The following is a 22881-nucleotide window of genomic DNA, read 5'->3' as shown; positions in this document are numbered from 1 at the left end:
GAAAATATAACCACATTTAACTTCATCAAAATTAGAGATTTTAGTCCTTCAAAGGACAGCTCAAGAAAATGCAAAGACAACCCACAGAATGGGAGAAAGTATTTGCATATTATCTACTCACTAATGATCTAGCTCAAAATATATAAAACATTCTTACAACTAAACAGTAAAAAGTCACATAGCTCAATTAAAAAATGGGCAACGACTTAAATAGACATTTCTCCTAAGAAGATACACAATGGCCAACAGGTACATGAAAAGATGCTCAATGTCATTAGTCATTAGGAAAACATAAATCAAAACGACAATGAGATATCACTTAACACCCTCTGGAATGACTATGATGAAAATATAGAGTATTGGTTAGAAAATGGAAAATTCATATCCTCATACATTTCTGGTGGGAATGTAATATAGTGCAGGTGTTTTGGAAATCAGTTCTTCAAAGAGTTAAACATAGAATTACCATGTTACATAGTCCTTCAAGGTATATACCCAAGAGAAATGAAAACATGTGCTCACACAAAAACTTGTACATGTATGTTCTTTGCAGCATTATTTATAATAGCCAAAATGCAGAAACAGTTCAAATTTCCATCAACTAATAAATAGGTCAGCAAATATAGTGATCCATCTAATGAAATATTATTCAGTCATGGAAAAGAATGAGCTATAGAAACATACTACAGCATACATAAACCTCAGAGCATTATCCTAAGTGAAAGAATTCAGACACAAGAGGTCATAGGTCATATGATTATACTTATATGGAATTTCTAGAATAGGCAAATCTCCAGAGACACAATGTGGGTTTGTGGTTGCCAGGGGCTGGGGGAAAGTGGGAATAGAAAGTGATTAGTAACAGATACAGGGTTTTTTCTTGAGGTGATGAAAATATTCTGTAATCAGGTAGTGGTGATGGTAAAACAATCTCATAAATATACTAAAAAACCATTGAACTGTGTACTTTAAAAGGGTATGCAGTATGGTTTATAATATGATGGTATGCAAATTATATAGAGAAAATAAAAATATTATTACTCACCTTCACCTTTAACTGTCATGATTAATGAAGTAAGTGTTGGCAGCAGAGATGTTTGTAAGGATTCCTTGTTGGTTGTTCCTAGTTTGATAAGATAGATGACATTATTATTAATCACAATTTCATCTCATCTGCCAAGGAATAAATAAAAATAAGTCAAATCTGGAGGTGGACTGTAATCCCTCTCTAAGGTACTGGGTAAGCCTTTGCCTATCTTTAATTTGTTCATATTCCAGCTCCTTTTGTCCAAGCTACCCCACACACATACACACATATGTGTGTTCACACACACATTTTTTTTGTGTGTGAAAGACTAACAAAACAAATTTTTACTACAGTTTGCTACTTGGGGATCTTTAAATGTACAAAAATATTATTGTGAAAGCAAATGATTTGAAATCATTTTATTTTTCCCAACGGAGATGCAATGACCTGGTCAATAGCATGTAGGAATAACATGTCTTTATTTTTCTCAGAATCACATGTTATTTTGTTAATTTGGTTATGACATTCAGACTTCCAAATAAACATAACTTAGAAACTTGCAGACTCCTATAATTAATTAATTTGTTCATTTATGAAATATTCATTGAGTGCCCACTCAGTACAAGGCCCACTCTTACACTCTGTAGGGCAGCATCTGATTCTCGGTCATCTTTTTAATCTGAGTGGTATCAAGAGTAATTCCTGGCATAAAACCTGCATGTAGTAAATGTTGTTGCAGATAAGGTGGCACTCATACAGGACAGGGGGCCAACAAAGGGACAAGCTCTGCTTTTAGTGAGCATGACTAACCCGTTAGATATCCAAAATAATCATCATTTCCTTCTTTCGTAAAACACATTAGAACATCCTTTTGTGATTAGGGACCAGGTCCCATTTTTACTATGTGACATATATAAAACTTGGTTCTTATATAGTATATGCATGCTATATTGGGAGGAGGAACTGTTTGCCTCTGTAAAGTTTATCTAATGCTTTAAAACCCTACTCCAGAGAAGGCTTTCAAGGGTAAGCTGGCTGGAGCTATATAATTTTGGGTGCTATATAATTTGGGTGAAGGTGGAAGAGGGCATAAGGAGATAAATGGTGATAGGAAAAATAAAATAAAATAAAACAAACTAAATTTTTTTAAAGATACTTAGAAACCACAAGAAGAAGATAAGACCTTTGGAGAACTACTGAGGACAAACACCTCTAAGATGGTGGAGATTTTTGTCTACTGCTCACTCCTCTGTCCCTCACTGCTAATTAAGGGAAATAGGTTACAACAATGGACAGTGGCTGCAATAGGCAGCATTTGTGAATTAAAATGTGGAGTGCACCGAGGTATGTAAGACTTTCTAAAAGGTTTTTTTCGCTCATATGTGGTTATATTTTAAATGAAGACACCAATGAACAAAACATTATTCCTAAAAGCTAGGTTTGAGATGGTACATTGCCCACTCACATGATGCTAACATTGTAAAGAAAGTAATGATATAAATAAAGTGTCTTCTCTAGGTAGACATGGTGCCTTTGTTTTCACTTCATCCCTACTCTTGAGATTCTTGGTACCAATAACAGGCTGAATTGAATTTTTATAATCACCTTGCCATTATGTTTTACTGGCATATGGCTTGTATATTGCTTGAAAATTCAAGAGATAATTACAGGAAATAATCAGGACACATATAATCTATTTATCTATCTATTATCTATCTATCTATCTATCTATCTATCTATCTATCTATCTATCTATCTATCTATCTATCTATCTAAAAGCCCAGTGACCAGAATGGCGGAACGATCAGAATGACCAGTGGCTATGATGTGCACTGTGGCAGCCAACCAACCTGATCCGGGCCCTGATTGTACCCTGCCCCCAGCCAGCCTGGCCCCCAATCAACCCCCAACACCCTGATCGGGGGTGAGCCGGCTGGCCAACTGCCTGTGGCCCCTCCGCCCTCCCCACCGGTCCAGCCCAATGGGCCCCCATCAGGGCCGGCCAGCCAGACCCCACCCATCATGATTTCGTGCACTGGGCGTCTAGTCTATATACATAAAACCCTAATAGGAAAATAGACTGAATGGTGGAACAACCGAACAATGGAAAAACCGGTTGCTATTATGTGCGCTGACCACCAAGGGACATGCACGGAACATGGCGGGTGTTGGCTGTGGTAGGATGGTGGAGCAGGGGCACTGGTTGCTTTCACAGGGGCAAGTCTCTGGTGATTACTGAAAATTCTTTGCTCCCACTCACTGCAGTTCTGCCCGGTAATGGCACCTGCTACTGCCGCTGGCCCCGCTTGCACCTGCTGCCAGCGCTGGAGCCATTGCTTACACCTGCTGCCGGTGCCCAGCACTGGCCCCGGTCAGCAGGTGTGAGCAGCAGCTGCCAGCCCTGATAGCCCCCCAGGGCTTCTTCACCTCCCCCTGCTCCTGAGGGGCGATCGGGGCAGCAGCCGCTGCTCGCACCTGCTGCTGGCAGCTGCCCCAATCTGTGCCATCAGCATGTGCAAGCAGGGCTGCCGGCAGAGAGGGAAGCAGGGACCTCGGTGGAAGGGGCTGGGCGGGGGCCCGGAGGATGGGGTAAGACCCACCCCTGTGCCCACCACAGCCTCGCAGCCCACAGTTCCTTTCAAGGTGCACAAATTCATGGACTGGGCCCCTAGTGATAATATACATAGAGAAAATGCCAAATTTATATAATCTTTGAGTTTTTGAATCCCTTGACTCATTTTTTTAAATACATATCTTGAATTCATGTTTGTTCGAGAGAAGAGAGATGTAACAAAGTTGAATTTGGCCAAAGTATTTAACCCAAATCTTATATTTGGGTTCATTTTCAGTCTTGGTCTTTGGAAAACTGAAGAGCCAAATGGATCTACATTTCTGAACAGTGATCTTATGATCATGCTGATGATCATCATATTTTATCAGCATAAAATATCTATAACATAAATAGTATATAATTTATTTTAGATTTGTTGTTAATGTATAAGAATTCCCTTTCAAATGTAAATAAGAATTCTACATATAACTTATAGTACAGTTCTCTGTGCTAAACATGTTAACATTCTGAAGTATAAGTGCATCTTATGATTGCAAAATTAAGGTAGGTGGGTTGGAGGGAAGAGATTAACCAAAAACTTATATGCATATATTCATAACCCAAGGACACAGACAATAGTGGGAGTGGGTTGAGGATGGGATGGAAGGGGTCAATGAGGGAGAAAAGGGGACATCTGTAATACTTTCAACAATAAAGATACATTTTAAAAATGTAAGTACTAATGAGAATTGTTATTTCTGTTAATTTTATGTGCAAAACAATGATTAAGTACTTTAAAGTGGTCAATAAAAGAAATAGACTGAATCTAATGTGAACATTAAGAGGGTATTATAGCTATATATCTTTAGGGATTTAATATAATTTTGAGTCAACAGATGTTTATAAAAGATTAAATCAGAGAAGAGTTCTATTCTTTGTAAAATTATTTAGTAAACTATCATTTATAACACTTTCCAAAATAACCTTTTAGAACTGTATTTAATTCCATTCACAGGACACAAGGGTTTCCAGAAAATGTCAACTTGTAAACATTTCATATTTTGTGAAAATAAACTAAAAGCAAAATGTCAACTTTACCACTTAGGAATTCTGTAAGAAGGAAAATCTAAGAGATCATGTATAAAGCTATCTCAGGTGATTCATATTCAGTTCAAACTTAAGGAATATAAAGAGAATGGATAAAAGAAAAAAAATATGGAAAAAGAGGTACCCAAACCCATTTCTTCCCACTAATAATACAAAAAAAATTACAAAGATGCCTTCTAAAAGTCTGTTTTTTATAGATGCATGTTAATCAATTTCTAGAAAGGGAGTACATCTTAAGCATCACCACACCTGGTACTCCATATGGAAGAGATGGCCAAAGTATCTGGCTCCTCTACTGACCTCAGTTGAAATTGAACATCCACTTAGCATAAAAAATGTTCAGTATCAGGGCTGAGAAATTTTTATTTCTTCATTATAATTCAGCTCATTAAAAAATTGACTATTGAATGTTTCAAAAATCAAGCTGGAAAATAATTACATTTTAAGAATGAAATTTCAGGTTTATTTTTGTATCCTAGAAGTTCATTTTATAATAAGGATTTTCAGTGTCTGCCAAATGTTGATTTTTAACTCTGGCCATTGATTGGCCTTTGAACAAAAGGGTGGCGCACTTGATATACATCTAGGAAGAGAGCAAGTCCTCGCTCTCTAATGGGGTAGATCTCTGAGAGCAAGCTCTGCTCCAGGCCAAGCTCCATCCATCACCTCTGCCATTGCTGTAAGAATGCCCTTGTTGCACATTTTCCATTTTTCTGATAACATTTCTGCCATTTTCTGGAGAAATAAAATATACACGCTTTAGAATACACCTGAGCACTATTAAATCAAGTGCCTTTGATCTCTAAACAAAAAAGTCTGATGGGGAAGCCTTACGATGGAAATAAAGAAACTCCTCAATGGCATGCTTTTTGCTTGTTTTTTTGTTAAACACGTTTATTGTGGCTAAAATTACTACGTTAGCCATGAGGAAGGGGGAATATGGAATCACTTCACTATAGATATACCTTTTGTGATATTACTGTATAATCTAAATTTAGTTATTTTGGAGGATGAGACACTGTATAAAACTCCCTAATATGTAAATCCCTCATAGGTCTGAAGTTAAGAAAATGTCTAAGTCCATCTGGGTAGCTCCCTTGGTTAGAGCCTTGTCCCAATACACCAGGTTGTGGGTTCCATCCCTGATCAGGACACATACAAAATTCAACCAACTAATGCATGAATGTCTGTTTCTCTCTCTCACCATTCCTCTCTCCCTCTTTTCCTTTCTCTCTCTCTAAAAAAATAAAAATAAATAAAAATAGATGTTTCTCTCTCCTTTCCTTTCTCTGTCTTCCTTCTCCACTCATTTTCCTTTAGGCATCATGGCCCCCCAGCTGCCTGATGGCCCCAAACATCCCGACCAACAAGCCAGACTTTCCATTTCTCATACTGCATCGGAGCAGATCATGCCCATCAGAGCCTGCCTTTCCTTCTTCATCTGCCTTCCACCGTCACTCTCTCAGCTGCCTTCCTGAGAGATCCCAGAATAGACTCTTTCCTTCCTCTAATTCCTCTTCACTGCTATAGTAATGGTTACTAAAATACTTAAAACACTTCTAAACAAATATTATATGATTCTAAGAAATTCTTAATTTGAGAGATTTTATAATGACATTGTAGCTTTAAAATAAATTGTATATATATCCTATCTAATAATAGACAAACATGGTAATTGACCGTACCTTCGCTACGCCCCCATTGGCTAATCGGCGAGATATGCAAATTAACCCAACCAAGATGGCGGCCGGCAGCCATGCAGCTAAAGCGAGCAGGAGGCTTGCTTGCTGCAGTGATGGAGGAAGCCAAGGTTCCCTGCCTGCTGCGGCCCGGCTCTGAGCTCCAAAAGAGACAAAGTTTCAATTATAGAAGCTTAACAAACCCCAGATACCCGCTTTCAGCAGGCCGTGGCCACAGAGCTGGAGCAAGCAGGAGCCCGGCTCTTAGCTGCAGTGATGGCAACAAAGTTTCAATTATAGAAGGTAAATAAATCCCAGAATAAAAAAGAAAAAAGAAAAAAAAGGAGAGGCTGGGAGCTTCAGTCACCGGCCAGCCTGAAAACGGCCCTCAGTCCCTCACCCAGACTGGCCAGGCACCCCAGTGGGGACCCCCACCCTGAAGGGGGTGTGACCAGCTGCAAACAGCCATCACCCCTCACCCAGGCTGACCAGGCACCCTAGCGGGATCCCTACCCTAATCCAGGACACCCTTCAGGGCAAACCAGCCAGCCCCCACCCATGCACCAGGCCTCTCTCCTATATAGTAAAAGGGTAATATGCAAACTGACCTTAACAGCAGAAATATTGGGAATGACTGGTCACTATGACACACACTGACCACCAGAGGGCAGATGCTCAATGCAGGAGCTGCCCTCTGGTGGTCAGTGCGCTCCCACATGGGGGAGCTCTGCTCAGCCACAAGCCAGGCTGATGGCTGCCAGTACAGCGGTGATGGTGGGAGCCTCTCTTGCCTCCTCAGCAGCGCTAAGGATGTCCAACTGCAGCTTAGGCCTGCTCCCCGCTGGCAAGTGGACATTCCCCAAGGGCTGCCGGGCTGCCAGAGGGATGTCTGATTGCCAGCTTAGGCCCAATCCCCCGGGGAGCAGGCCTAAGCCAGCAGGTGGTCATCCCCCGAGGGGTCCCAGACTGCGAGAGGGCACAGGCCTGGCTGAGGGACCCCCCCCCCCCGAGTGCACAAATTTTTGTGCACCGGGCCTCTAATATACACACACACACACACACACACACACACATCTCCTCACTTGAGGATATGTTTTTATTGATTTTAGAGAGAGGAAGGGAGAAAAATATCAATGTGAGAGAGAAACATTGGTTGGTTGCTTTCCATATGTGCCCTGACCAGGGATTGAATCCACGACAATTTTGTATAAAGATTAAGCTCCAACGAACTGAGCCACCTGGCCAGGGTAATTGTCCATATTTTTTGAGATGCACATTTAGTTTGTAGAGGTAAAATGACATAAAGTCTGGATTCCCTTCCAAATACTTTACAACAAAATAAAACAAAAAAAGAGAGAAGAGAAAGAAAAAGAAAGAAGGAAGGGAGAGAGGGAGGAGAAAAAGGAGGGAAGGAAGAAGGGACGAAGGAGAAAAAAATGAAGAAATTTGGTAAAATCTTGATAATTATTGACTGGGAGATGGGCATATCGATATTATTTACAGTACTCTACTTTTGAGTTCATCTGAATATTTTTATAATAAAAACAGTAAAAACAAAAGCTTCTCTAGCTTATTACAATTTTACAATAGAATTTCAATAATTTAAAGCCCTTCTGAAGAACCGACTAGAATTTAACATTTGTTAACTGGGTACTATGAAACAGTAAATGTGCTGTGGAAAGGAATGAGGAGGAGTGTGTGTGTGTATGTGTATGTGTTTGTGTGTGTGTGTACATGAATCACATTGTTCTATGCATTTGCTTCAGAGAAGGGGGCTTCACTGTCCCTTTACAGGAGCTCCCAACTGTAAAGTCACTAAACATGTCTCTCAGTTATTCTTTACATGAGTAGATATAGAGTTTCCATTCCAATCAAAAACGTGAGATGCATTCCTGGTATCACAAATGACAGTTCAGTCTGAATTCCTTCACTGAACTCACCTCCACCTCTGCCTTTTCATGGTCATTTACATAGTGGTTAGGATTTGTGTTATTATTTGGACAGTGTTATTCACCATAGATCATTGTAGGCAGGGTTAGGAATCTTCCTATTGAAAAAACATAAGTTCCAAGTAGTTAACACAAAAACTGTGAAAGTTCAACCTTTTGGGTCTGTATGTCAAGTCAGTACTTATTTATACCAAGGTGTCAGTTAGAAAAACTGAAAGAGATAGATAGAGATAGAGATAGAGAGATGCCCTCATTGTATACTTTCTCCTGGTTTGGTAGAGAAGTTCTAGGAGTTTAAGGTTTCACCTTAAAATTAAACATTTCAGATCTAATCTATAATAATAAAAGTGTAATATGCTAATTAGACTGGATATCCTTCCGGACTAAGCCGGGACTGCAGCCACCATGGTTGCGAGGAGGGATCCAGGCAGCCGCCCAAAGGCCCACTCTTGCATGAATTTCATGCATCGGGCCTCTAGTGGAGTGTATTTATAATACCATTTTACTCTGAGAATCCCCAAACCATTCAGGCCCAGTGAACCACCCCTCATTGGTCCTTATGTGTTTAAGCTTGTGTTTAAGCTTGGCATTAGACTGAACGGTGAATGAAGAATAGAGGGATAAGAAAGGTAGCTGAGGGAATTTTAGTCATCCATTCATCTGGATGTATGATTTTCAGGTATCTCTGTGAATTTAGCATTCTGCCAGGTTTTCTGCCCACAGGCAGTCAACAAATAATTTTTTTTCTCTCTCCATTGATTATTGGACCTGAATGATCTGCCTCATTTTATGTGTGTTGCAGGATAGAAAATGCAGTATTCATTGGACTGATAACCTCTTGAGTTTTAAATTCAATGATCATAATGTCTCCTTTTACTTTTCATTGATGATAAGGTAATCCCCTTTATACTTAGAACATAAAACACAATAATGTTGACATTGCTACTGACACCTGCAAATTAAAGCTTTTATCAGCCCAATATAACTAACAAAATCAGCTTGTTATTAATATAGTCAACTCTGCTGTTTAAGTGGAGAACTGCAATATTTAGAAAGATATTTTTATGATTTAGGAAGTGATAATTTCATTCTTTTTTAAAAATAAACTTTGTGTATTTAACTTTCACAGTAGGATAAGTCTCAAACAGGAAGTGATCTAAGGGGACATTGTCAAAGAATCCCACCGAGATCGCAGGGTTCTGCATTCAGTCCAAAATAACATGAGTTTATAAATAGTAAACTAGCACAGAACTTCATATCAACAGGTACAAGGTTTTAAATTATTTTCCTGTGATTAAATTACAAAGGTTCTACTAATTTTATTTGTTAAAGTTAGAGTATATTTCACTCTAAGTATTTATCTTACCTTTGGGAGATGTTCCAACTGTTGATTGTGTAACAAGATTTAGTGATGTCGTTGTGACTGGTGTTGGTACAGATGTTTTTGCTGCAGAAATTGTTGATGATTTTAATGGAGGAGTGGCTGCATCTGAAAAAAAAGTAAATTGTGTCAAAGTGGTTGCATTAAAATTTACATTTATTTTGCCAATCAACAGACTATTATATTTAAATAAAATGAACTCTGTTTATGTTGCTAACACAGCCAGTAGGGTATGAATTTGAAATTAAGTTTCTAATTGTTATTAAGTCAGCCCTGAGTAGTATTCATTCACAATCCCATCTGCTTCTCACCAATGGCATGAATTTTCAAGATGGCTGGCATGAGCAGTCTGTGGGTCTGAAACAAAATAGTATCTGACAAAACTAGTGAGGAATATATGTGTACATTTAAAATTTAACAATATTTCAAATCAATTAAACTAATGTCAGATGAAATAATTAGACACTCTCTGGGGAGTGGATATTTTACTAATATTTTCAATTTTGCGACATGCCTAAATTTTTGGCCATTGAGTTACTATAAATCTGCATTTTCAAATGTTTTACTTCTCTAAATTATGACATCCAAGGGTACAGACATGAAGGCAATTGTGATCTATATTACATATTTACTGTTAATAATTCATTCTTTGGCAATAAAAACTCAATATTTTAATAATAATTCTTAGAAGTCCCATTAAAATAATAATTTTTCAAAATGATGTAGGAGTTAATTCTGCATGATTTATAAAATATTTGTTTCACATAATATTATTATAATTTATTAGCATTTATATAAGCTTTTTGATCCTCTATATTGCTATTCTTGCCTCTGTACACTCACTGTTGGGTTGAAGATCAAAAAGCAACAAACAAATGTCTACATACTTGGAAAAAGTATTCATGTCCATAGAAGGCATTATTTTTATGTTGTTACTTTGTATGTATAGTCAATGGAGTATAGAGTATAGCATTTAGTTAAGAAGATGAATTTTGAATAACAAAGACTTATATTCAAATCCCACTGCTATGTCATTTCAGTAAATGTATGTCACTAGTATAAGTTTTCAAATTTAAATTTCATCCCAAATTTTCCTCTTTTAAATATTGAATGGCAACCGTAATTAAAAAAGCTTTTTAATTAAAATATTAAAAAATAAGATATGTAGCCTATGTATTATAATTATGCCTTTTACATTTCAAAAACAGTAAAGCTCAAAGGTTATTTTTCGCTGTACTAAAATAATTGTTTTAATCCTTTAAAATGTATACATAAACTCATCAATTATAACTTTTATTACATTAAAATATAATGTGCTAACTTCTTCAGTTATAATGAATAAAAATAAACTTAACTTTAAAATATTTCCTCTTTTGAATCTGGAAAATACTAATAATCTTTCATGTCAGTAAAAAGTAATATTTCAGATGCCATGACATAGGGTGTATTTCCTATTTCACTCTATAGCAGTGATTTTCAACCTTTTTCATCTCATGGCACAGATAAATAATTACTAAAATTTTGCGGCTCATCAAAAATATATTATAGAATTTTTTGCCAATTTGACAAAAATAGTAGGCGTGATTTTGATTCATTCACCTCGGTGGCTATTGTGTTGGCTGTTGTCGTTTTTTTCATTTGGCAATCTAAGGGAAAAGAGGTCAGTGCCCCTGACTTGCTAGTCAGGTGTTGCATGTGTTAAAAATTCTTGTGGCACATCCGTTGGAAACCGCTGCTTTATATTTTTGAGCGCTTGGCAATGTTAGCACTTAGCACCAACTTTGTTGACAGCCAGTACACAGAAATTGCTTGATGTATTCAGCATATACTAGTTGTGTTCAGCACATACCAAAATGACAGAACTGCTTTTTCACAGGCTTATGGAAATCAAGTCAAAAGCTTTTTTCACCTCTGGAGATATACTTCACGCCTTTGGTGTCACCCCTCTCCTTCCCACAATATTCATCAGGGAGAAGGAACATAGCATAGATGAGGTTATCTTCTCTCTATTAGTCTATTTGTTCTCGCTATCTTTCTTTTTCTCCTGTAGTCCATGATGAGACACTAATCTCTAAATTTAAATTAAGGTTGATGAAGTTATTCAAGGAAGCACATACCACGGTTGACTGGAATTTTTTTCTTGAAATAACTTCAGTGATTCCCATCTTTTGACTTCCAAAATAGTAACAATCTTAATTTCTGAGTATAATCAACATCTCTAGAGATATTTTTCTTATATCTTCCCTCCCTCTCTCTTTTTCTCTTACCCTTCCTTCCTTTCTTTCTTTCCTACCGTTTTTCTTCCACAAACAGTAACAAATATGAAAAGCATGATTCAATACAGTAAAATATTCTATAATGTACCACCTGGTATCACCCTTGAGTAGCTTTCAAACCTGTAAGGAATGTGATGCTTATACATAATAAATAATAAAGGATATTTTTGTATGTAGAACAGTGTTTTCCAAAGTGCAGGTTATGATGCATTTAAAGACTAGTGCATAACCTGTTGCATTTAAAGTCATATCTCCTTCCATCCTCATACACTCAGCTTTGAGTGGTGAGCACACAATGCATTATATGGATGATGTATCATAGAATTATACACTTGAATCCTATGTAATTTTATTTTCCAATGTCACCCAATAAATTTAATTAAAAAACAACAAAATCTGTTTAGTGGATTATAGTCAGAGCTTTTGCCAAATGAAAGAGAAAAGAGACAATATTAGAATGATATTGGAAATAACTTCATGAACCTTTTGTTTTGGTGCATGTATGTGTGTGTAAATTTAAGTGAAATATATGCCATGCAAAACATATTCCTTACTGTGATTCCAGCTAAACATTTGAAAGGTGCTGTACAAAATATTGGGCAAGAGATTATAAGATAAAAGATGACCACCCTGCTGGCATGCGTAAGGAATGCTTCGTTTGAGAATTGACATAAGAGCTGGAGTTTTAAGAGTGTTGCCACACAGGAAGAGGAGAGGACATGAGCATAGGTCTGGAGTGGGGGACTGCGAAGTAATTGAGAAGACTTCAAACAGTTCTTTTTGGCTATGAAAGGATAGGTGGATGTTTGGTAAAATTCTGGAAGCCAGGTTTTAGAGAATCTTGAACATCAAGCCAGGGACTTGGGACATTATCAATAAGTCAGTAGGGAGTTTTGGAAAATGAGCAAACATAAATTGTGCTGTAGAAAAAACGACCAGGAAATGGTGTGGCCGAGAATGAGAAGACACCAGTGGAACTGAATGTCCCCATTTTTATGTTAGCAATGTCCTCTGCCCTCCTGAAGTCAGCAGGTGAGATCAACGAGTTCCCGCCCAGGAAATGACTTGAGATAAATTACAAGGAGGCATATTTCTAACCACTGATGAGGTAAGATAGAGCTGTACTTTAAGACTTTTCTCCCTCAGCATCCTTCCACACATTTGGCCACTGATTTCCTTGAGTAACCCTTACTCCATTAATACTCATAATTAACATCTCTATTATTAGTTCTTCAGATTGCTCAATGGAGAGTATGTCCTCTTTTGGCAAGGTCTGACAACTCCTAAAAGTATTGAGTGAACCAGGAGAGCTAGGTTCAATGTGAGCTCTTTCTGCAGATTATCTCATTTAATCCTAACAAAGGCAGTGCATCGTTTTACAGATTAGGGCCCTGAAGCTCAAAGAGGCTGAGCAGCTTGCCCACATTACACAGGGGGGAGTAGTACAGTCCAAATGTTAATTCAGACAGCCTGGACTTCAGAGAAGACACCATTCACCACCACACGTCTTGCTGTGGGAAGGTGGCTCTCTGCAAAGCCACATACCCCAACTGCACCTGCTCTTTGCCTTTGTAAGCTGTGATAGTAAAAGGGGAGAAATGACTAGACAGTGTTTTGCCTTTATGTACCTAGAATTAAAAAACAGATAAAATAATTCACCATTTTTTCCTTAAAAATAACAAACATTCATTCTTTCATATACACATACATACACACACATATTAGACTTACTGCTTTAAAGGACATGTCTAATCTGCTAAAACTTTATTTGAAAAATAAAAATAGAGATGAACTCAATTTAAAAATCAGCAAATAAGAACTTTTTCCTATTGTATGGTGGATAAGAATTATTCCCATTAACTACCACTGTTGAAGGTTTTATTGTCCATAATGCAAGAAGCAGTTATAATTGTACTGTATTTATTGTCTAAAGTTTCTTCTAGGCTTGATTTGATGTCATCAGAAACTATTTAAGAAAATGGTTTATTCTGAAGTATTTTCTCTTCATAGGACATGGTGAAGTAGCAGTTCCCTCTCCTTAGCTCCAAGGCGATTAAAGATAAATTTAACAAGACCTGTGCTTTGCTTATGCCAATGGCTTTGCTTGTGCCAAGTCAGATAGTGTTGCTCCTAGGAAGTTGTAAGAGAAACAGATGGCACTCTGTCCTGATTCCATCCTATGTCCATACACCCAGACTGAGAGAGCACAGGGACACCATGACACTAGTTTTCTGTGCTATGAAAGGACAAAGCATTGTTGGGATTTTAATCAAATAACTATTTTAATTGTAGAAATTATATGATAGATTTATGCTAAGGATCTATTTACATAGATCCTAAATAGTCTTCCATTTTCTGAAGTTCAAGATAGAGAATTCCCCAGTGTTCATATATAACACCATATGGCAGTGATGGCGAACCTATGACACGCATGTCAGAGGTGACACGCGAGCTCATTTTTTTTTGGTTGATTTTTCTTTGTTAAATGGCATTTAAATATATAAAATAAATATCAAAAATATAAATCTTTGTTTTACTATGGTTGCAAATATCAAAAATTTTTTATATGTGACACTGCACCAGAGTTAAGTTAGGGTTTTTCAAAATGCTGACACACCGAGCTCAAATGGTTCGCCATCACTGCCATATGAGATCTTCCTTGTGAACTTGCATATCTTGTCTTTGAGAATTCAGCTTATGGATGTAAACCAAGTATCATATTTTCAAATGACCAAGTCATCTACCCTAATCTTTCTAGATAACTCACAAATAGTCTCTAAAAGTTAGAATTTCATTTATCCTCATAATGATCAGCTATTGCTCCAGTTATCTGTTCCCTTACCAAGTCCATGTCTAAAGTCCACTGGAAATCCACTACTAAAGAGACTAGATCTTGCTTCTTCTAGGTCAACACGAACACCAAATGACTAAATTAGATTTCTAGAACTTGAAACCTGGCAAGAACTTTTTGCTATCTTTTTTTTTTTATATACTTTATTGATTTTTTACAGAGAGGAAGGGAGAGCGATAGAGAGTTAGAAACATCGATGAGAGAGAAACATCGATCAGTTGCCTCCTGCACATCCCCTACTGGGATGTGCCTGCAACCCAGGTACATGCCCTTGACCGGAATCGAACCTGGGACCTTTCAGTCCGCAGGCCGACGCTCTATCCACTGAGCCAAACCGGTTTTGGCGACTTTTTGCTATCTTACTGTAATACAATTTCTACATTTTATGGCTTAGACAATATATGAGTTTAAGGTATTTTCAAAAGATTATCGCCCCAGTAAAATTGTTGCCCTGATTCCCAGTTCAGCATTCTATTATGCAATTTAGAAAGTTCTGTGTTTGTTTCTCATTCTACTACTAGAGGCCCAGTGCATGATGTTCATGCACTGGGGGTGGCGGTCCCTCAGTCCAGCCTTTGCCCTCTCGCAGTCCAGGACCCGGCAGGCAGACATCCCCCAAGGGGTCCTTAGTGCTGCCAAGGAGGTGGGAGAGGCTCTGGCCACTGCCGCTGTGAGCCCAGCTTCTGGCTGAGCATCTACTACCTGGTGGTCAGTGAGCATCATAGCGACCAGTTGTTCCGCTGTTGGGTCAATTTGCAAATTAGGGTTTTATTATATAGGATATGGGCATGTAAAATGCACCCCTGAAGGAGGCAGTGTTGAAGTTTCTCCTGCACTATCTCTGAAAAAATATTTACTTTGCCAGTTTTAACTATAAACAAACATTTTGTAAGAGTTAAATTCTTTAAGGAAATAGAATTATTTCTTTAGAAATATGTAATTACAGTATGTTAAAATGCTAATTACTAAATAGTCTCATAAACCCTCGAAGTACCATTATTAGGTAATATAATTTTAACCTAGAACAACCAATCTGTAGAATTTCAGATAAAATAGACAATTCTACATTTCAATAGTTTATTATGTATTATTTCCACTAACTGATATTATCATCGTGCAATGCCACCTCCTATATTACACTGTCAGGCATTCAGAAATTTTATATATATATATATATATATATATATATATATATATATATATATATATATTTTATCATGAAATAAAGTAATTGCCAACTGTTCAGTTTTGGTTTTCTGATGTTTAGCCTCATGCGTATCACAGCTTATAATGACTATGAATCCACTCTTAAGTTTGCATGTGATAGCAATGTGTAAATCAGGGTATTATAAGTAGTAGGAGTGTCCCTTTTCATAATAATTTGTCAGTAGTTAACATCATTGTAATAATTCTTTCTCAACGGGAACCTTTTATCTTCTTTGTTAGTAAATGATCATTAGTGAAGTTTAAGTTGAAAATTTTAATTTTCTCTCACACATTAAAAATGTATATTAATCCTGCTCTGTGTGGCTCAGTAGTTGAGCATTGACCTATGAACCAGGAAGTCAAGGTTCAATTCCTGGTCAGGGCACATGCCCGGGTTGTGGGCTCAATCCCTAGTGTGGGGCATGCAGGAGACAGCCAATGAGTGATTCTCTCTCATCATTGATGTTTATATCTCTCTCTCCCTCCCCCTTCCTCTCTCTGAAGTCAATAAAAATATATTTAAAATGCATATTAAAAACTTAAAAACAAAAATGTAATATATGGAAAATTTATGCATAAAATTAAAGTATATTTAAATTGATTAATTAAATAAAATATGACACCGTTTTTCATATTTCCACCAAAATAGAGCCTTCAGGAAAGATAAGGCACCAACTTTTTGATGATCAGTTTCACAGTAACACACATTTATGCTAATGAGATCCTTTTCAATATAGCAAAGGTTTACATTGGTTCTCTGCTAACCAAATACAATGCAGTTAGTTTTTTCTCAATTAAAAGAAAAAAACACACACACACACAATTACTATGGGAGGATGTATCCTTAATGATTTCTTCTATTTGCATCAATCCAAAACTTTATAAATCCTCTATAAAATGTATAAGTAATGCACTAACTAATAAATTATTTAGCTCAATTAATTTTCATAAAGTAAAATATGTTTTAGATTTTATTTTGATACTTGAACCATATATATATGTATATATATATATGAAACATTATATATACATACATATATGAAACATTATAAGATTATGCTAAGGTGCCTATAAAATGGTGCTATAAATTAATATTATACATAGCTGGTTCTACGCAATATTAAGTGAAATCAGAGTAAGGTGATGTCTCTGTATGAATCTAGAACAATCAAAATCATTTTCTTGTATGAAGAGATTCAAGAAGAATCAAATAATTGAGGACAACAAGAAAAAATGTCTCATGGGAAAAAAAGAAAGAAAGTACCTTCAAGTAGAAGGGAAAGTCAAGAGGGTCAAATAAAATAGAGGCTGTATCATATAAGGCTTGTAAGGGGACACTGATATTAGACACTATAAGCAGAATCTTTTGGGAGAGGTAAATGGGAAAAATCCCATTTTCAATAAAAACCTCAGAGCTCGTGTCAACTCTTGAGAAAAGAATTTAAAATATGAAGTACATTTTCAATTAAGGCTAACAACGTACTGCAGCAGGCACAAAAATTTTGAGAATGCTTAAATTTTCTAGGTGGAAAAAAAGTAAGAAGAAAATCTCATTTTTCACAGGGAGGAAAATACTCAGATCAGTGGGAGAGAGCTGTGCCCGATACAGGAATCTCTTCAGGTTGCCAGCCATCTGTGAGGTGTGTAGGGAGCGCCAAGCTTAGCAGGCTCGGAGCGTGCACAGGTGTCTCAGCCACCTGGCCCCTCCGGGGAGCACAGGAAGGCAACATTGCGTTGGTGAGTTGCTTAAACAGAAAACAACAATAGCTGCAAAATGGACCTGAAAATCTGAGTTGTTTTGCTGACAAATGGACAGAGGTGTACAAGGCAAATGCCTCCCCTCACCCAGGTGTTAGGTTGGAAATTATGGGGCAAGGCAGTTATTTTTCCTTCACAAAATAATTGTGATTCTTTAAAAATCATGTTCCATAATGAGATGTTTTAAAATTGTGGACTCTATGATAAAAGATTTTTGTCTAATGTACCAAGTTTGATTGAAGAGTTTTGACTCTGTGAGATGTAAAAAGGCAAAGGTTATATTTAATATTTATAGGGGTGGGAGTAAGAGGGAAAAGGAACAACCTGGCCATACTCCTGGGCTCCTAGACAATTGTCCCAGGATCCCCCCCACCATGCTATGCTCTGACTCCAGAGGAACTGTGGTTCTGCAGGTCAAACACTTCTTCAAAAAAAACCCCACAAAAACAAACAAACAAAAAAGATGCATAGGCTTTGCAAGTCCTTGTATGCCCCAGCAATATTTACAAGCAAATCCCTTGGGCCCATTTCATGACTTCAGGAAGGGGATCCATTTGGGGGCCCTCTTCATCCTGAAAGAAACAGCTGCTCTATCCCTTCTCTGGACTCAATTAGGGGCAATAATACGGGAAAGTACAATCCCATGATCTCTCTAGTGGCACCTCCAGCTTTCCTCTGAACTCAGAATGCAGCCACTTGAAGTCCCGAGTCTTAACTACATTTTCTTCAGCATTTCTTCAGAAATGGGAATGGTCTCACTAGACACTTGCAGCAGCAGATCACGATAGTTTAGAATAGTGACTTTCAGACATGAAATGACACGATGGGAGGTAGAAGGCAGACAAAGACCTGGCAATTCTGACATTAGCTAACTATGTAACTTTGAGTGAGCCACTTTATCACTCTCAGCCTCAGTTTCCTCTCTACAAGAAGTGGCTGTTGAACAATGTTTTTCAACTATAAGATTGTATTACCTCTAAGATTAATTATAATGTAAATATTGATTATGGCAAAACATTAAGTATATGTTGCATTTCTCCAAACCAAGAGGAGGCTTGTACTTTAGCAGTTTTACACAATGGCTTTGTGGAAATATAAACTTGTTACTGGGAGAAATCTGAGCCCTGAAGGGAATTCCATATTTTTAAGGACAAAAATGTCTACATACATTTGCAATCTGATAATGTTACCTGGACTGAGTGAATTTCCCTTTAGAGTGCTGGTCTACCTACAACCAGAGAAAATGTGAAAGACAACGTTTGAAATAGACATTTGGAATACTTTGTTTTAGAATTTTCTTTTCAACAGAAGACCAAGTGTAATGAGATGAAGTATTTTGCATAGGTAAGGTAATTCCTATGTGAGCAGATAAGAGCTCACCTCCAATAAGCTAGTCAACTCCCGCCCACCAAGGTGTATGTGTGTGTGTTCGTGTCTATATTTAATTAAGAACAACTGAGTTTTTTTTCTAAAAATAGTCTACAATTTTGCATTTGGAGCTAGAAAATGATATTTGACTAAATTAGAGATATCTTATTTATCATTAATCTACTGTTATTTTTGTCTTCTCTCAATGTAAAGAAAAATTCTAGCTGATTTAAAATGTTATTTCATTTGTGTCAGTTGAAGGACTGTACTTTTAGTTAAAAGAGTTTAAAATAAAAGAACAAAAAAAGTAAGTTCTACCTTTTGAAAATTCAAAGATAATCATTTCTTGCCCTGAAAAGAGTTATTTAAAGAGACAAAACATTTTAAATGATAGATATTGCTAGAACCCAAGCATGTGTAACAACAATTAAGCTCTGATGTTCTAATTTCTACATTTCTACAAACCAAGAGGAGGCTTGTGCTTTAGCAGTTTTACATGATGGCTTTATGGAAACATGAACTTGTTACCTGGGAGAAATCTTTCGTGTTCTTTTCCTCTACATTGACTAGAGCAGCCGTGGGCAAACTACGGCCCGCGGGCCGAATCCGGCCTGTTTGAAATGAATAAAACTAAAAAAAAAAAAAGACTGTACCCTTTATGTAATGAATTTTACTTTGAATTTATATTAGTTCACACAAACACTCCATCCATGCTTTTGTTCCGGCCCTCCGGTCCAGTTTAAGAACCCATTGTGGCCCTCGAGTCAAAAAGTTTGCCCACTCCTGGACTAGAGTCTTTGAACTACAATGTCATGTTTGCGGTTGCAGTATTGCTATGCTATTATTTTAGTAGTCTAATGACTTTGGGGTACATTTTTTATATTATTGCTAATTGTTATGAAAGTGAATATAACTAATTAAGGTATGGAAAGTAAAAAAACATTGATCATCAGTAGTGCCTCCTATTTTTGGTTGACCAACCAGTTTATCCATCAGGAATTATTAAATAAATCAAAACAAAACCTCTTAGCTCAAAGTTTTGTCTTATCTTGTTCATCACTAGAACATTAATGTGCAACATTTTACTAAAAATTTAAAAGTAGAAAGGTCAATGATATTTTAATATCAAATGATTCAGAGAAAATTTGTGAAGGGCTTTTTAAAATACAACGTCTTTCTTGTCCTTATCACTTTATTGGTTACTTGTCCTGTATTTAGGGCAACGTTGCAGAAAAATGTTTACCTTTTTTTGTTTTGGGGTAAAGTAGCAGTGAAATGGTAAATATATTATTGTTTGGTCTCACTTTTATAGCAAAATCCTTAATTACCCTGATCACAATAAAAAACTATTTTGCCCTCTTTATTTTATTTGCATTGTTTTATGCACACACACACACATGCACACACACACACACACACACACACACACACACACACTGAGTGGCCAGATTATTATGACCACTTGACATTTGTAGGCAAATTAGCCATACACTGCGTCGTATGGGATATGGAAGCCGAAGGCCTGTTCGAACACCTTTGCTGTCTGCAATTACCAAGATAAAACGTCTCCAATTCTCACAGGAACACAAGGATTGGACAGTCGAGCTTTGGAAAAAAGTCATGTGGTGCTCGTATTGTGCAGGAGTGGTTTCAAGAACATGAGGGAGACTTTACCTTGCTTAGGTGGCCCCCACAATCACCAGATCTCAATCCAATTGAGCATTTGTGGGACGAAGTTAAAAGAGCCATCAGGCAGCTGGTTCCACAACCATCAAATCTCACAGAACTGGACAGTGCTATTCATCAGGCATGGTGTCAGATTCCTTGCATCACCTTTCAACATCTCGTGGAGTCGATGCCAAGAAGAATCGCCGCAGTATTAAAGGGAAAAGGTGGCCTAACGAAGTACTGATGGGGTGGTCATAATAATCTGGCCACTGAGTGTATGTATACACACACACACACACACACACACACACATATATATATATATATATATATATATATATATAGACCCATGTGGATTTAGAAAATTCACTAAGTAATTGAAGATAATTTGTGAGCAAGGATTAAATCAAGGGCTGTGTGGTGTAGGAAGTGCAGGGCTCTGAGGCCATGTCACCCAGTTTGAGCTCAGGCCCCACCACTTACCAGCCATGTGACTTGATGCAAATTGCTTAAACTCTTTAGTTTCAGTTTTCAATATTATAGAAACCTACCCTATAGGGTTTTTGCACAAGTCAAAATATTGATATATATAAAAAGGTGAGACGCGCAACTAATATCTGGGTTGTACTTGAATTTATCCTAATTAAAAACCAATAGGTCAGATACATTTATGTTTCTTGCTTATACTATCTCTCAATGCTTGATTAACTTCTTACAGGGCCATGCCAAATGCAGTCAGTGGATTCAAGCTGGTAAAGTCTTTTTGAAAGACTTAAGCTCCACCTAAATCATAACATAGCTTCCATTTATGTCTTAATTTTGACAATTACTTCGCCAGATTTTATAAATTGGTTTTATTAGTTTCTTTTTCTAACATCCTTATACCATTTCTTTCAAGAAGTTTTGATTATAGTGGTAGAACAGATAATAAGATTGCAGGATATTAAAAAGAAAATTTGAAAGTTGTTTTCACGTAATAGAAGTAAGAGATTTTATATAGTGCAGTTCTATAGGCCCAGGTTGCTAAGATGCTGTGGGCATGATACTCCTGGGATCTGTAGCGTTTTACCAGGAATTATTAAAAAGGTCTTCACACTCAATATTGTCTGTATACTGAAAAAAAATTCACATATATGCTACTATTTTAAAATATGTATATCTTCTACTGTGATTAATAAAATATAACATTTTAAAAATTGCTAAATATTTAGAAAGATTCTATTTCTAAATTTGTGGGTGCCATTATTATCTTCCTAGGAATGGAATTCACAATAAATTCCACATAAATGAGATTAATCTTCAGAAAATTGGGGGGCCACTCCCTTGTATATCTTAGTATATCAATAACAGTACAATTTTGTTATTTTGATTGAAGGCTTCATCTAACATCACAAACTGTGTCAGAATTAGGTAAATGGTCTCAAACATGTCCTGAGAATGGTTAGGGGCCCTCTTAAAACAGTGTGACTCGTACTTTTTAATTAGAAACAAGCAAGCAAAGACTTACAGAGCAGGGGGTTTATGAACCCTTAGGGGTCTGGCATATCCTAGTTGTAAGTGATTTCTGTGGATCTGTTTCCCCACAGTCTCTCCACATTGGAGATGGAAAAACTGCTCTGAACCACATGCCCAAGAGGAGCCCTTATGGATTTACACAAGAGCAGAGAAGTCGTCGTGTCTACTTTCTGATTTGAGAGACTAGCTTTTATATGGTATGTTTTCCAAATTAAAAAATATTTTGTACATTTCATTGGGATGCCATCAAAGGAATCACGTGTGGTAGGTTAATTAAATCTAACACATTTAAAAATAACTCTGAATGTTGTGGGACAGATGCAGTCCCTGGAAAAAGAAAGAGCTTGAACCAAATACTGCAACAGATTATTTATTTAATGGTAGGCGACAGACACACTTCCAGAATATGTTCTCAAAGCCTATTTGGGAAGTGTCTGCTCTGCTGACAGGGGGTAAAATCAGGAAATACATTAAAAGAAAAAAAAAGAGCAAGAAATAAACTGTATACTTTTACTTCTCAATCAACTTAAGTTTGTCTCATTAAT

General features: G+C 37.1%; 1 protein-coding gene across 1 annotated transcript in view; it reads right to left on the bottom strand.

Annotated features, from left to right (window-relative positions):
* Window positions 1-22881, bottom strand: part of EMCN (endomucin) — a 102748-nt gene that overhangs the window by 52645 nt on the left and 27222 nt on the right. Inside the window, exons 2-3 of the mRNA XM_070392105.1 lie at window positions 9680-9802; window positions 1046-1123 (exon numbers count right to left, since the gene is read on the bottom strand). Of these exons, the coding sequence (XP_070248206.1) occupies window positions 1046-1123; window positions 9680-9802 (201 nt within the window). The remainder of the gene's footprint in view (window positions 1-1045; window positions 1124-9679; window positions 9803-22881) is intronic.

Source organism: Myotis yumanensis, unplaced genomic scaffold (genome assembly GCF_028538775.1).
Source record: "Myotis yumanensis isolate MYYU_CA2020_CCGP unplaced genomic scaffold, mMyoYum1.0.hap1 SCAF_1, whole genome shotgun sequence".
Lineage (NCBI taxonomy): Eukaryota > Metazoa > Chordata > Mammalia > Chiroptera > Vespertilionidae > Myotis > Myotis yumanensis.
The sequence above is the reverse complement of the archived record's forward strand: the minus strand, read 5'-3'. Positions and strand labels throughout refer to the sequence as shown.